This window comes from Dasypus novemcinctus, chromosome 5, assembly GCF_030445035.2.
Source record: "Dasypus novemcinctus isolate mDasNov1 chromosome 5, mDasNov1.1.hap2, whole genome shotgun sequence".
Classification (NCBI taxonomy): domain Eukaryota; kingdom Metazoa; phylum Chordata; class Mammalia; order Cingulata; family Dasypodidae; genus Dasypus; species Dasypus novemcinctus.
This window is the reverse complement of record NC_080677.1, coordinates 158,359,124-158,373,134: the sequence shown is the minus strand read 5'-3', so window position 1 is coordinate 158,373,134 and position 14,011 is coordinate 158,359,124. Positions and strand designations below refer to the sequence as shown.

Sequence of the window (14,011 nt, the reverse complement as noted above, 5' to 3'; positions counted from 1 at the left end):
GGAGTGAGATCATAGGAATTGCAACAGTTTTGAAAGGGAAACAGTCATTTCCATAGTAAGAAATTAGGAAATCCCTAGTCCAAGCAGAATACCTCAAATAAGTAGTTTGTTCGTTTGTTTGTTTAGAAGGTACCAGGGATTGAACCCAGGACCTCGTACCAGGGAAGTAGGCTCTCAACCACTGAGCCACATAGGCCAAAATAAGTAGTTTTTATTTCAAAGGAAATATCTTTTATGTGCTTCTAATTTACCCAGGAGAAAATATCTATTAATATAGTGTACTACCATTCTATATTCTTTTTTTTTTTTTAAGATTTATTTTATTTTTTTTTTATTTCTCTCCCCTTCCCCACCTCCCCATTGTCTGCTCTCTGTGTCCATTCACTGTGTGTTCTTCTGGGTCCACTTGTATTCTTGTCAGCAGCACCAGGAATCTGTGTCTCTTTTTGTTGTGTCATCTTGCTGCGTCAGCTCTCCATGTGTGCGGCGCCACTCCTGGGCAGGCTGCACTTTTTTAGTGCGGGATGGCTCTCCTTAGGGGGCGCACTACATGTGGCAGGGCACTCTTTGCGCTCATCAGCACTGCACATGGGCCAGCTCACCACATGGGTCAGGAGGCCCTGGGTTTGAACCTTGGACCTCCCATGTGGTAGGCAGATGCTCTATCCATTGAGCCAAATCTGCTTCCCTCTTTGTTTTTTTTAAGATTTTATTTATTTCTCTCCCCTTCTCCCACCCTCCACCCCATTGTCTGCTCTCTGTGTCCATTCGCTGCGTGTTCTTCCTTGTTCACAGCACCGGGAATCTGTGTCTCTTTTTTGTTGCGTCAGCTGTGTGTGTGATGCCACTCCTGGGCACTCTGCGCTTTTTTCACGCAGGGTGGCTCTCCTTGAGGGGTGCAGTCCTTTGCAAATGGGGCTTCCCTGTGCAGGAGACACCCCTGCGTGGCAGGGCACTCCTTGAGCACATCAGCACTGCACGTGGGCCAGCTCACCACATGGGTCAGGAGGCCCTGTATTTGAACCCTGGACCTCCCATATGGTAGGTGTACGCTCTATTAGTTGAGCCAAATTCACTTCCCTCTATATTCTTTTTAATGAGTGGTGGATTCCCCCAAGACTTCTGTATGTGAAATATAAACAAGCCATTTTTATTTAGGGTTTAAAGAGTGGGAACCATGACTTTTCCTCTGCTTTCACCCCTCTCCCCTGCTCTCTCCCTGGCTCGCTCTCTATGTAATCTTTTTTTTTTAACTTATTATTTCCTTGTTAGTTGTCCTGGGTGAGTCCTATGAACTGCAGAGTGGGTATTGCAATTCTGTTGACATTTAGGGCCTGACTGGCACATGGAAAGCCCAAAGATTTAAGTGTCATGGACATATGCCTATTAATTCTAGGACTAACTATACGTTGAAATAGAAGGGGCAGAAGAGCTATGTGTAGGGGAAACCACAACTGAGTCCAACTCTTACTTTGGGGAGCACAAATTCCAAAGTAGGACCCACTCTAGGGCACCAAACTGAGCTGTCAGACCTGCCTATAGTGTCTGGATGCCTCCAGAGCCCTCAGGAGCCCCACTATTTGAGGTAGTGTTTACTGTGGCAGTCAATGAGATTCTGCTGATAAGCGTAACCTGGAATGACCTCCCAACTCACTTTGAAGTCTCTTAGCCATTTAAACTTGTTTGTCTTTATTCTTTCCTCCTTTGGTCAAGGTCTTTTTCCAGTTGCAATGCTAGTTGGTGCTTGGTAATAATCCCTCAGTGCCAGGGAGGCTAATCCCCAGGAGTCATGTCCCATGCCAGGGGGAGGGTAGTGTGTTTATATGCTGAGTTTAGCTTAGAGAGAAGCCACATTTGAGCAACAGGGAGGCTCTCAGGAGGTAATTCTTAGGCAACCTTTACAGGTAACACTAGGCCAAGTTTCAATTACAAAATCTACATACTCTTCTTTTTTAAAAATCAGTATTCTCTTTTTTTAAATATATATCCCCACCCCACCCCCACCAAGATGGTTCCCTTGTCTGTTTTGCTCATGGTCTGCTCATTTTTCTTCTTTAGGAGGCACCGGGAACTGAACCCAAGACCTCCCATGTGTGAGGTGGGCACCCAACTGCCTGAGCCACATCCACTCTCATAGTATTCTCTTTGCTCTATAAACTAAAATGTGTAGTGTTTCAGTGTGGCCCATCAATGAGAGAAGTTCCCTCCACAGAATTGTCTCTCTGGCTCTCTTCATCAACATATAACATAGGCAGGACCGGGTTTGCTTTTCAATCCCGTAATTAAAGTAACAGGAAAGATCTCCAAGGTAAAATTGTCATCACGATACATTCAACATAATTACAGTTAAGCAGAGCTTTTTTTAAACTCTTGCCTTCTTAGGAGAAACCACCCCACCCTATCATCTGTTTTAAAGTGTCAAGAAACGTATAATGTGAGCCAGAAAAGATCAAGGGCAACGTTTTCTTCCTAAAAAGACCCAATTGGAAACCTAAGGAATGTGAATTATGTAGAACATGCTGGCCACGCTCTAAGCCACTTTTATCTTTTTTTTGAAAGGACTATTATTTTTTATTTCCAAGAAATTACAAGTGTGATTTTTTAACAAAGAGAGAGGAATGAAAATAACAAATAGATACTAGAACGCTAAGTAAAAGAATGACTTATTTATAATGGGTGCCATAGAGTCTGCTGCATTAATCCTTTGTTGCCCTCTGACTGCCCACGTCTCCCTGAAGATCACGGCTCACACTCTGAAGGAAGACGAGCGTGTTGAGGGAAGCTTCCTGATCTCACAGGCGTGAGACCCAGTGGACGGGCATTAGCAGGGACCATGCTGTTAGGATTGCAAATGCTGAGAGCGACGGTTCCCCCAAAGTGGGAGAACATCTACATCCCACAGGGCAGGAGACCTGGAGCTTGGAACACTACTGGATGCCCTCATGGCATGAATCTTACTGTTCTGGAAGGATCCAAGGAGGGGGCCCCCAAGTCATCAAAGGCTTGGTTGAGGTCCCTTCGCTTAAGCTGCTAGAGACGTGATAGCACATGTGTCCTTACTGAAGAGCACTTTGTTCTTTACAGATTAGCATGCAGTGAAATGGCTCAACAAAATGTTTTAGGCTGTCCACTAGGAGGCATGCTGGCATCATCCCAGAGCGACCCACTCCTCATCTAGGGAATTAATTCCGAAGCTTCAGAACTGCTAGACTAATAAAGCAAAATCATACGGTGAGCTTTCCAAATAAGAGTTTCTATATTTGTAAGTCCCTATGGGTGGAAATATTCCAGAGGTGTTATATATTCAAAATTGCTATTTTTATATACTTCTGGTATTTAAAACGCAAAGACATGTAAGCTCCAAAAAAATTGCATGCAAAGCATACTTAGGGATGCCAAAAAGAGGGATAAGGAGAATTTAAACATCAGAATTATTGCAGAAGAACTAAATGGAATTCTAAGATGTTAAAGGAGTGAAGCGGACTTGGCCCAGGGGATAGGGCATCTGTCTACTACATGGGAAGTTTGCAGTTCAAACCTCGGGCCTCCTTGACCCGTGTGGAGCTGGCCCATGCGCAGTGCTGATGCACTCAAGGAGTGCCCTGCCACGCAGGGGTGCCCCCCACATAGGGGAGCCCCACGCGCAAGGAGTGCACCCCGTAAGGAGAGCCGCCCAGCGCGAAAGAAAGTTCAGCTTGCCCAGGAATGGCGCCGCACACACGGAGAGCTGACGCAGCAAGATGACACAACAAGAAGAAACACAGATTCCTGTACCGCTGACAACAACAGAAGTGGACAAAAAGAAGAACATGCAGCAAGTGGACACAGAGAACAGACAACTGGGGTGGGGGTTGGGGGGAAGGGAGAGAAATAAAATAAATCTTTAAAAAATAAAAAGATGTTAAAGAAATTTGAAGGGAACTTGGCAGCTTGTATTTGATTCTGCTCGTTTCTGGTCACAGCACAAATTCTTAATCCTAATTCTTAAAAATTTATCAAAAGGACATCAGGAGAAGCAGATAATGGCTGAAGCAATTGGGCTCCCATCTACCATATGGGAGATCCAGGGTTCAATTCCCAGGGTCTCCTGGTGAAGGCGAGCTGGCTCACGCAGAGTGCTGGCCCACACAGTGAGCTGGCCCGAGCAGAGAGCTGGCGCAGCAAGATGGCACAACAAAAAGAGACAAGAGGAGAGACAATAAGAGATGCAGCAGACCAGGGACCTGAGGTGGTACAAAGATTGGGCACCTCTCTCCCACTCCAGAAGGTCCTGGAATCAGTTCCTGGTGCCACCTAAAGAGAAGACAAGCAGACACAGAAGAACTCACAGCAAGTGGACACAGAGCAGACTACGAGTGGGAGGAGGGGACGCCTAAATAAATCTTTAAAGGGAAAAAAAAAGGATATCAGGGAGCATATGTGGCTCAAGTGGTTGAGCGCCTGCTTCCCACATGGGAGGTCCCAGGTTCGGTTCCCAGTTCCTCCTTAAAAAACAAGCAAACAAGAAAACCAACTCAGTGGCACTGATGAGGCTCAGTGGTTGAGCACCGGCTTCCCACATAGGACGTCCCGTGTTCAATCCCTAGCCCTGGGACCTCAAAGAAAGAAGAAAAAAATGGCATTTCTTTTCCCTCCTCCCTCCCCCACCAACTTTTTTTAACCATCCATTGTATTTTTAGTGGAAATAATATTAAAATCTAAGAGAGCATTATCCACAAAATCTATTGTGATTTTGGTTGAGATTAAAATAGAATTAATTTTAGTCTCAAAAGGTGACTATATACACAGTTATGCAAAATACATGCTGCAGCTTACTAGGGAAAACTATGACTCATTCCCCAGAAAATCTGATGGGATGGGACCCAAAAGGTCAGCCAGCCAGTGGAGCTGGACCCTGACCCCAGACCTGGGGCTGGAACCCTCACTCAGTTGTCTTTCCTTGCTTCTCTTCCAGGCTGAGCATGGTACGGAATCCACGGGTCTTCCTGTTATTTCATTGTCACAGCTACAAGGTGCCACTACTCATCTTGCCACAAATCACAGAATTTTGTTCTGTGGGTCACACTGTCAGAGCTTCCTATGTTTTTGTTACAGTAAACTGCAGCCTCTATCAAATTTCGCCATTTGTCCTCATACTGACTATTATAAGAAAAGAGGGGGAAAAAATCTTGTCTAGGATCCAACCTCGGCTCTCCTGTTGCATTTAGTTGTCATGAATTTTTTTTTTTTTTTTGGAAGTACCAGGGATTGAACCTAGGACCATGTACATGGGAAGCAGGCGCTCAACCACTGAGCTACTTCTACTCCCTGTCATTAATTTTTAGTCTCTTAATCTGAAACAGCTCCTCAGTCTGTTTTTCTTACATTACCTGATATTTGGAAGAGTACAGGCTAGTCAGGGTGTTGAGTCTCCCAAGTTGGATTTGGCTGACAATTTCTCAGATAAGATTTGGGTTATGAATTTTTGGCAGGCACACAGCAGAAGCAACACCGTCTTCCCAACACGTGCCATCCAGATGCACGCTGGCTCTTCATCCCATTCCTCACCAAGTTCACCGTGATCTCTACCTCAGTTACTCTTTTTCCTTCTGAAATTAATAGGTATTTTGAGGGAGAGGTATTTTGAGATTATGTAAATATTCTGATTCTCATCAACCTCTCACCCTCTGGCTTTAGCATCTATTTATGATTCTTTCCTGAGTCAATTATTATGATGGTTGCCAAATAGCCCATTTTTTTCTGATTTCATCCTTCTCCCTCACTCTCCTGCAGTAGGGTTAGTACTCTAAAGATTTAGCGTTTATAGACTCTAGGGTTCTCATTTCTGACAAGGGCTCTTACCCTTTTTGTTACCAGTGCTCATCTTAGTGCTCAGTCGTCCCATCTTTGGCCAGTGGAGAAGGGGCATCACCGTGCCTCCTGTGTCTTGCTGCCCTAGCCTATCATTCTTTCAGTGCTTCTTTTCATCTCGGGCATAACACACTCCAGGTACATCTCGCCTTCCCAGCCTTGGAATCCACCGTTTCTCCAAGCAGCCCTGGTTCCTTTTGGTATTTGGAGACCAAGGTCTGGGCACTGAGTATCATTGCTTTTGGGCCTCCTCGCTGGACAGAGCTAGGAAATGTGTGAGTGTCATGTGTGTATCTGCATCTTTCTGTATGACCTTTATTTATTAAAAACCAAGAGGGATGGTACTGGTAGCTCCAAGTCCAGTGTAACACCAGGATTCATGGTTCATTCCAGCAGCCTGTCTTTCCTTATTTGTAACTACCTTTCCCAACACTGTGAAACCTGCTTCCCATTCTCCACAGTAATATTTATGTGCTCAATCCTAGAATACGCCATAGGAGTTTCAAAAATGCTAACTCGTATCACTGAAAAACAAACCTTTTTATATTTTGTTTACTTTTCCTTTTCTCTTTAGCCCGAGGATAATAGAGTTTTGTGTTCAAAACTTACTTTTTCCATTTCAGTGTAGCTGTGTTTTGAAATAGTTAGGTTCACTTTTGTTTTTTGTTTGCACGTTTGTTTGTCTGTTTTTGCGATACTGGGGCAAGGGATTGAACCTGAGGCCTCATGTGTGGGAAGCTGGTACTCAACCACTGAGCCACAGCAGCTCCCCTGAGTTGGTTTCTTTGTTTATTTGCTTGGTTTTTTTTTGTCTTTAGGGGGCATCAAGGACTGAACCAGGGACCTCCCATGTGTGAAGCAGGCGCTCAGCCCCTTGAGCCACATCTGCCTGTGTTAGATTAATTTTTATTCTTTTTTAGGGGTTCCCTCCTGTGTGGATTTTTATTTGGGGTTTGGGGGTTCATTTATCTATTTGTTTTTTGAGTGTGAGAAACACTGACATAGCTCCAAAAGTCAGAACTGTACAAAGAGGTCCCCCCCTCCTCCCCTGCTCCCACCCCGCACTCTTCCCACCACGCGGGGAGGGGGGGGAAGGGGGGGGAGCCGGTCGCATTCGCTTCTGGTTCCTCCTTCCTGTGTTTCTTTTGGTACAGATGTTACTTCCCCTTCTTTCTTGGGAGAAGAAGTGGTACAGTGTCCTCTTTTTGTTGGTTTTGCCTTTGCACCTTGCATTCTTCCACAGTTCAGGCAGTCACTCGTGGTGGTGTGTAGACCCTTGCTCGTGTTTTAAGTAGCTGCATCGTGTCCCACTGTGCGGGCATGGTTTATTCAGCCAATCACAAACAGTGCTATGGAGACTAACCTCGTGCAGGCATCTTTCTGTATAGTTAGAGGTGTCCCTGCAGGGTTGATCTGAAAGGTCATTGCACCTGTGGGCTTGGTAAATGCCACCAAATATCCCTCCGTAGGGGCCGAGCTGATGGCATTCCCACTGGCAGGTGTCTTGCTGGCAGTGTCTTGTCCTTTTTCCCACAGCCTCACCAAGGGACATTGGACGTTTTCATTTTGGTCACTCTGGTAGATGAGAGATGGTACTGCAGTGAAATTTTCCTTCTCATCTCTTTTACAAGTGAAATTGAACACTTTTTCATGTGCATCAGGGCCATTGTTAGAGCTTTATTTTCTGTGAAGTGTCTGTTCATGTCTTTTGCCCATTTTTCTATCAGATGTTCGGTCTTTTTTTTTTCCCCTTAGTTTTTAAGAATTCTTCACATATTAAGAATATTAGCTCTTTATCTGTGATATTATGTTGTATGTTTTTTCTCCCAATATTTTCAGTCTGTTTTTGACAGTGACCTGTTCTGGTTTTTGGTGGGGTTTTTTTTTTTAAGATTTTATTTTAATTTATTTCTCTCCCCTTCCCTCCCCCCCCCATCCCCAGTTGTCTGTTCTCTGTGTCCATTTTGCTGGGTGTTCTTCTTTGTCCGCTTCTGTTGTTGTCAGCGGCACGGGAATCTGTGTTTCTTTTTGTTGCATCATCTTGTGTGTCAGCTCTCCGTGTGTGCGGCGCCATTCCTGGGCAGGCTGCATTTCCTTTTACGCGGGGCAGCTCTCCTTACAGGCGCACTCCTTGGGCGTGGGGCTCCCCTATGCAGGGACACCCCTGTGTGGCAGGGCACTCCTTGCACGCATCAGCACTGCGCATGGGCCAGCTCCACACGGGTCAAGGAGGACCGGAGTTTGACCCACGGACCTCCCATGTGGTAGACGGACGCCCTGACCACTGGGCCAAGTCTGCTTCCTGTTCTGGTATTATTTTATCTCTGTCCTTGAAGTGTGTGTGTTCACCACCCTGCTCGCAGGTATATTGTGGGAGATACAGCCTTATTTATTAAAAACAGTGGAGATTATTGGTGCTCCACTGTTACATAAACACACCCTTCAAGGACAGAGGTGCTTGATAAATACCAGGAAACATCAGGGTTTTCCAGGCATGACTCAGGAGAATCCGGGGCCCCTGGGTCAGCCGGTCTGCACTTTCCTTTCCTCAGTCCAGCTGTGCCCCATCCACTTCCAGGAGGACGAGGCTGCTCTCCCCAGTGCTAAGAACAGTCGGCGTCCATTTCACGTGTGCACCGCTTTTCCCTGTCTGGCGCTGTCTAGAGTGGTGCTGGCTTTTTTGTTTCCTGGCCAGAGATCTGGACAGTCCTACCTGGGCTGAAGGAGCAGGAGTCTCTGGGGTGGTCTTTACCTTGTATTATTTGACATGGGACTGGGCAGAACGCAGGGTGTGAGAGAGAGAGGGAAGCACGTGAAGGCCGAAGCTGCCCCCGCCGCTCGTGTCAGTGTCAGGCATGTGGCGAGGAAAGGCCGGCGGGACAGCCCCGCGGCCGTGTGCTCACGGGGCCGCTCCACGCGTCCAGTGTGTGCCCATTGGAAGTAGCAGAACCAAGCGACTAAAAGAACAGTGACTGGAGCCAGACTGTTGGGGCTTACATTCCGTTTTCCACCATTTCCCAGCCATGTAACAACTGACTCCCAAGACACCTCAGTCCCCACCCTGTAAGTGAGCTTATATGTGAGAAAACCTTAGAATTAGGCCTGGCACATAGCAAGGACTCAGTCAGCACTGGCATGTGTGAGCTCAAATACCGTGAAATGCTGAGCACAGTACTCCATAAATTTTAATTCCCATGCATTCAATCTTCTACTTTCTAGGAACAAAGTTTTTCTGTGTGGCTCTGTGTCAAGATAATGGTATCGATCTGGCTAAAGGGGATTGCCTTGCTTATCAGTGCTGTTCTATTCCGAGCCCAGCTTAGACAGAGCTGCCCAATCCTGCCATACTCTCATTCTTTTAGCCCCGTCATGGGTGCATTCAGAGTTTCTAAATTGTCCCCTGTGAGCTCTCATAGATGCGTTTTAGTTTTGTTGGAAAGAGGAGTCCTTCTCCACAGCCCCATTTGATTTTAACCCAGTCTTTGTTTCCTGAAAATGTGGCAGGCCTGTTTAACATGCTTATTAGCAGAGCTGCAGGAAAGGCTCGCCAGCGGTCAGTGCCAACTAGGTTTTTTTTGAAGTTTTAAAAGACTTTGAGAAGTCCTACTTCTCCCATACTGAAAAGAAAAACAAAAAGTTTTTATTCAGTTATATTATTACTTGTGAGAGAAATACAGAAACCATAATTCCAGTGAAGATCTTTCTGTTAATGCAATAGTAATGTGTCTAAAGCATCAGGCGTCAGGCTTATGGTACAGATATAACAAGAAAGAGCTCCATTTCAGAAATAAGTGCAGTCACCAGAAAACATTATATGAAAGGAGCACAAATGGAGGACTGTATTTATGGCAGCATCACACGTATGACTGGATTCTTTATCCCTCAAATGACGGATTAGCCAGTCAAGGTTATTCAAGCCAACAGCTGGGCAGGTTTGCCGAGTGCAGGAAGGAGGCCAGTACCTCACGTTAGGGTCTGATGCTCGTGCATATCAAAAAGGAAATTTACTGAGCACCTTACCAAACTAGAACGAGTCTAGCTGTAGCTTGATTTTTTTTTGGCAAGCAGTGGGAAAGATGATCCTGTCCGAAGAAGTGGGGGAAAGGGCTATTTTCTAAGAATTTGTGAGAATGGTTTGGGACTGAAACTCTGTGGTGAAGACACTGCTCTGTGCCCATCTGGTGGCCCCTGCTGGCATCACCTCCTAACTCATGTTCCCCAGCCCCACCACCTCTCGGCGAGGGGAATCTAGTTCTGCCACATGCGACCTTCTCCAGGGTTGTCTGCCTTGTTCCTGCCCGCCAGCAGCTGAAATCACAATTCTCTTTCTTTCTCTCTTTCAGGTCTCCATCCTAGGAAGCCCTGACCCAATGGTGCACGAGATCGCCTATCAATACGGAAAAAACGTGGGAATAGCTTTTCAGGTTGGCATGCTTATTTATAAGAACGGTGGCCTGTTGGCGCAGCCAGCATTCTCCCTTGGAGGAAAAGAATCAGAGCAGTGGGAAGGCGGCAGTGATGATGGGATGCTGGCCCCTTTTACATCCCTTTTTCCTTTTGCTAGTTAATAGATGATGTATTGGACTTCACCTCGTGCTCTGACCAGATGGGCAAGCCAACGTCGGCTGATCTGAAGCTGGGGCTGGCCACTGGCCCTGTCTTATTTGCCTGTCAGCAGGTAGGCTTTCCCAGCCCCCGGGGACACACTCGTCTGTAGCCGTAGAGAGCTCAGGTCTTCCCAGTACAGCACCATGGGAAGGTGACCGCATGTAGGTAGGCGACTGCAGACCTGGGCTGGTTCCTGGTTCCATGATGAGACGTGGGGCAGGTCATTTCACTTCCCTAAGCCTGCTTCCTCACCTGGGAAATAAGGAGATTCCAGCCTTCTTCCCACGGCTGTCATGAGGATTCACTGATACTGTAGATTATGAAGTGCTGTGTGCATTTAAGATAGCACTGTGGTTATTCCCATACACTTTGGCCTGGCAAGGTGGGTGGTTTCCACACCTTGATCACAGGAAGTAGACTTTGGGTGTGCCTCAGAGCCCCTTAGAAAGACACAGCAAGGGTCAAAGGGCCTCCGAGCATGAGAGAGTCTCAGGAATTCTCCAGCTCTAGAAGTGTAACAGAACTGTTTGCTGCTCTGAGAGAGGCCTCGAGGCTCCCAGGCCATGGCCTCAGAACTTCCAGAAGTCAGTGGAATGCACCACAGGACCACAAAACTCCTTTCTCCAGATTCAGGGCCTGACACAAAGGCAAGGAAATAAGCTGCCTCCATATTCTTCACGTGGCAGAAGGTTTGGGATGCTTCAGAGATGCTGCAGTAACTTACAAAGCAGACATCTGTACCGCTTGCTCTGGCCCCTTCATCATCATTTTTGGCTGTGCCAAGTGTTAGTTGAAGTAAGTGGGACATTGGCTGCCCCGTGGACATCTTTTTAATAGAGTTTCATCTTTATGGTATATTTAACTTGTTATTTATTAGCAAAGCTGTAAGATGTTCACTGCCATACCACAAAACTAGAAACCAGCTCTATTATTGGTTCCAAAATTTTGCGGCAGAGTTGAGAAGCAAGATCTGTGCTATAAATGGGCCTCTCTCCCAGTGAGACTGACCTACCAGCCCAAAACTTAGTGGGAAGACTATTAATACAAGTGCCAAGTTCTAACATTTATAAAACTTAGAAAATTCCCTTTCATACATTGCAGAATTGTTTTGGTATTCCCGTTAACCAAATAAAAGGCACTAAGTGAAAAAGGCCTGCCTGAGAGTGGAAAAGTTGTCACTGGCCACCAGCCTTGTACCAACCCGTGTTCGAGCGTGGCTGGTCACTGTGGACTGAGCACGCTGAGATGCTGCCACCCTGGGAAGACGCACGCAGCAGGGCCTGTGGCCACCAGGATGACGGGCAGGCCTTCCCCTACACACACGCACCGTCTGCTGAACAGTTTTGAGGGCTGGGCTTTTAGAAGTCTTAGCAAGTTTAAATACATGTCACAAGTCCCGTGGTACTGAGCTGACAGCGAGTCCCACTTAAACCTTCAGGAGATCGGGGAAGAACACGGGGCCTCTTCTGACTGCCATTTCCCTTTGAACATATTTCAAAAGGAACGGAGTGCCTTTCCCCTCCACCAAGGGCGCTCACAGCTAATCCTGCCTTCAGGTTCAGTGGGACAGAGTGAGGGGGGCATGGGTGAACAGACCCTCCTACGTGCTGATGTCAGTGATCTGCAAGAGACGCAAAGATGCTGGCTGAAAAAAAAAAGCCAAGACGAAGGGGAAGAGCTCGCTGTGCCCCACAGTACTGCTCTCGGTGTTCCCCTGGGAATTCCCGGCATCACGAGGCTCCGCAGTCACCCTCACCAGACACGCTCTTCTCAGCTGCCCGAGAGGCAGCGGGAGAGGAGGCCAAACGGCACTTTCCAGCCTCAGGAAAGGAAACCCAAAGTGAGCTGAGCAGGAAGTAACACAGGACAGGGCTCATTTCAAAAGGAGACAGTTTAAAAACAACGACAGACAGTAGGGGAGGGGCTGTAGGTCAGTGGTTGAGCACCTGCTTCCCACACAAGTCCTGGGTTCAATCTGCAATACCTCCTAAAAAGACAGTAGGTTTAGGCTCTTCTGTGGATTACACTGCCAAAAAAGGGATTCTTGGCAAAAAGGTTTATGAGACTAGAATATTGAGTAAACAAGTTCCAAAGGTAATGTGAGAATGTGCAGTATTTCCCTGTAGTGAAAATGCACAGTATTTATAGTTTCCAAAGGATTCTTTCATGCATTCTCTCTGACCTCATAGCTGCCCTTGTTGATACCTATTATGATATCCATTCTCCAAATAAGAAACTAATGCTCAAACCTGGGCAAAATTCAGCGCCTAGTAAATGGCACAGCAGACAGTTGAATACTCCAGGTCTGCAAAGACCAACACTGCCGCTACGCCGTGCAAGGCCACCGCCACTGAGTGAGCTATGGGAAGTTAGCAGGCTTTCCTGCCTTTGTGATACTCAGCAGGTCTCCTCAAGCACGGACAACCCCTCGACTCCACACTTGTGATTAGTAAGTGCAGTAGAGGAGGAGTTTATAATCCTTTGCCACAGCTAGGTGAGTTTTGTTTTTAGGTTAGGAAGAATCTTTGAACCTTCCCATTTATGAATAGTGACTGAATCTCACTGGACCATGGAGAGCAACCTTGGAAAACCACTTTTTCCTTTTAACTTGGCATGGTGGGCTGGAAATTGGAATGACTTGGGGCCCGCACCTACTGCCTTAGCCCCTCTGCTGTCCGGGTGGTGGTCCTTCGCTGTGTGGCTCTCTCTGGAATGGCACTAGTTTTGATTTCTTTCTGAAAGGGTATCCTGATGATGATATGAGGACTGAGTTTTCAGGATTTCTGAAGTGGTTCCGTCATATATGTATACTCACATTTTAGGAGCCAAAGGCTCATGTTACATCAACTCAAGGGTAGATGGATTGGCTTTGAAACCTTCACCAACAAAATGGAAGTGTTTTCCCTTTTTTGGTGAGAACTACATTAGTTCTCAGATATCCTTTTAAAAAAAAAAAAAAAAAAACTCTTCCTTTCTTCTTCTGTTTCTCTTCCTTATTTGTTAAGTCACCAGACCTAAATGTCAGCCTGTAACAGTCCTTCCAACTGCAGCACCAGCCCCTGCACCAGCTGCACAGGCTTATGCTGTGGTTTTGACTAGCTGGTGCCTTCTCGTTACCCAGAAGTTTTGTTTGGGTAAACGGGCTCCAATTTATCGATACCTTTGTCACTTAGTTTACAGCAGATGCCGCAGTTACAACCTGATTCCTCCCCAGGTGGTTTTCCTTCTGTTACAAACAGCTCAGTGTTCTCCTTTCTCAGTGACTCTCAGGCAGGCACCTGTTCTTCCTGTTCGTGCCTCTTTTCTTCTCCACAGATGCACTAAGGGGAGTGCCTACGGGAAGAGCTTGGATTTGCATATCAAAGTTGCACACTCTACATGTTTCAAAGGAAGAGAGATGTAGTCATGCTCAATGCAAATTTTTTTTCAAACTCTGCACTTGCAATGCTTTTTACAGTAAAAAGGATCAGAGGGGAAAAACCACTTAATCAGCAATTTTGCCAGACTTCTTAGTTTCTGTAGAAAAAGCTCATACACTCTAAGCAAAATAATT

The 14,011-nt window shown here is 46.4% G+C and overlaps 1 protein-coding gene across 2 annotated transcripts in view; it reads left to right on the top strand.

Annotated features, from left to right (window-relative positions):
• The window catches only part of PDSS1 (decaprenyl diphosphate synthase subunit 1), a 43,693-nt gene that overhangs the window by 21,872 nt on the left and 7,810 nt on the right, over positions 1 to 14,011 (top strand). For both annotated transcript variants that reach the window (XM_058297801.2, XM_012529934.4), the window contains exons 8-9: positions 10,194 to 10,274; positions 10,415 to 10,528. In XM_058297801.2, the coding sequence (XP_058153784.1) occupies positions 10,194 to 10,274; positions 10,415 to 10,528 (195 nt within the window). The remainder of the gene's footprint in view (positions 1 to 10,193; positions 10,275 to 10,414; positions 10,529 to 14,011) is intronic.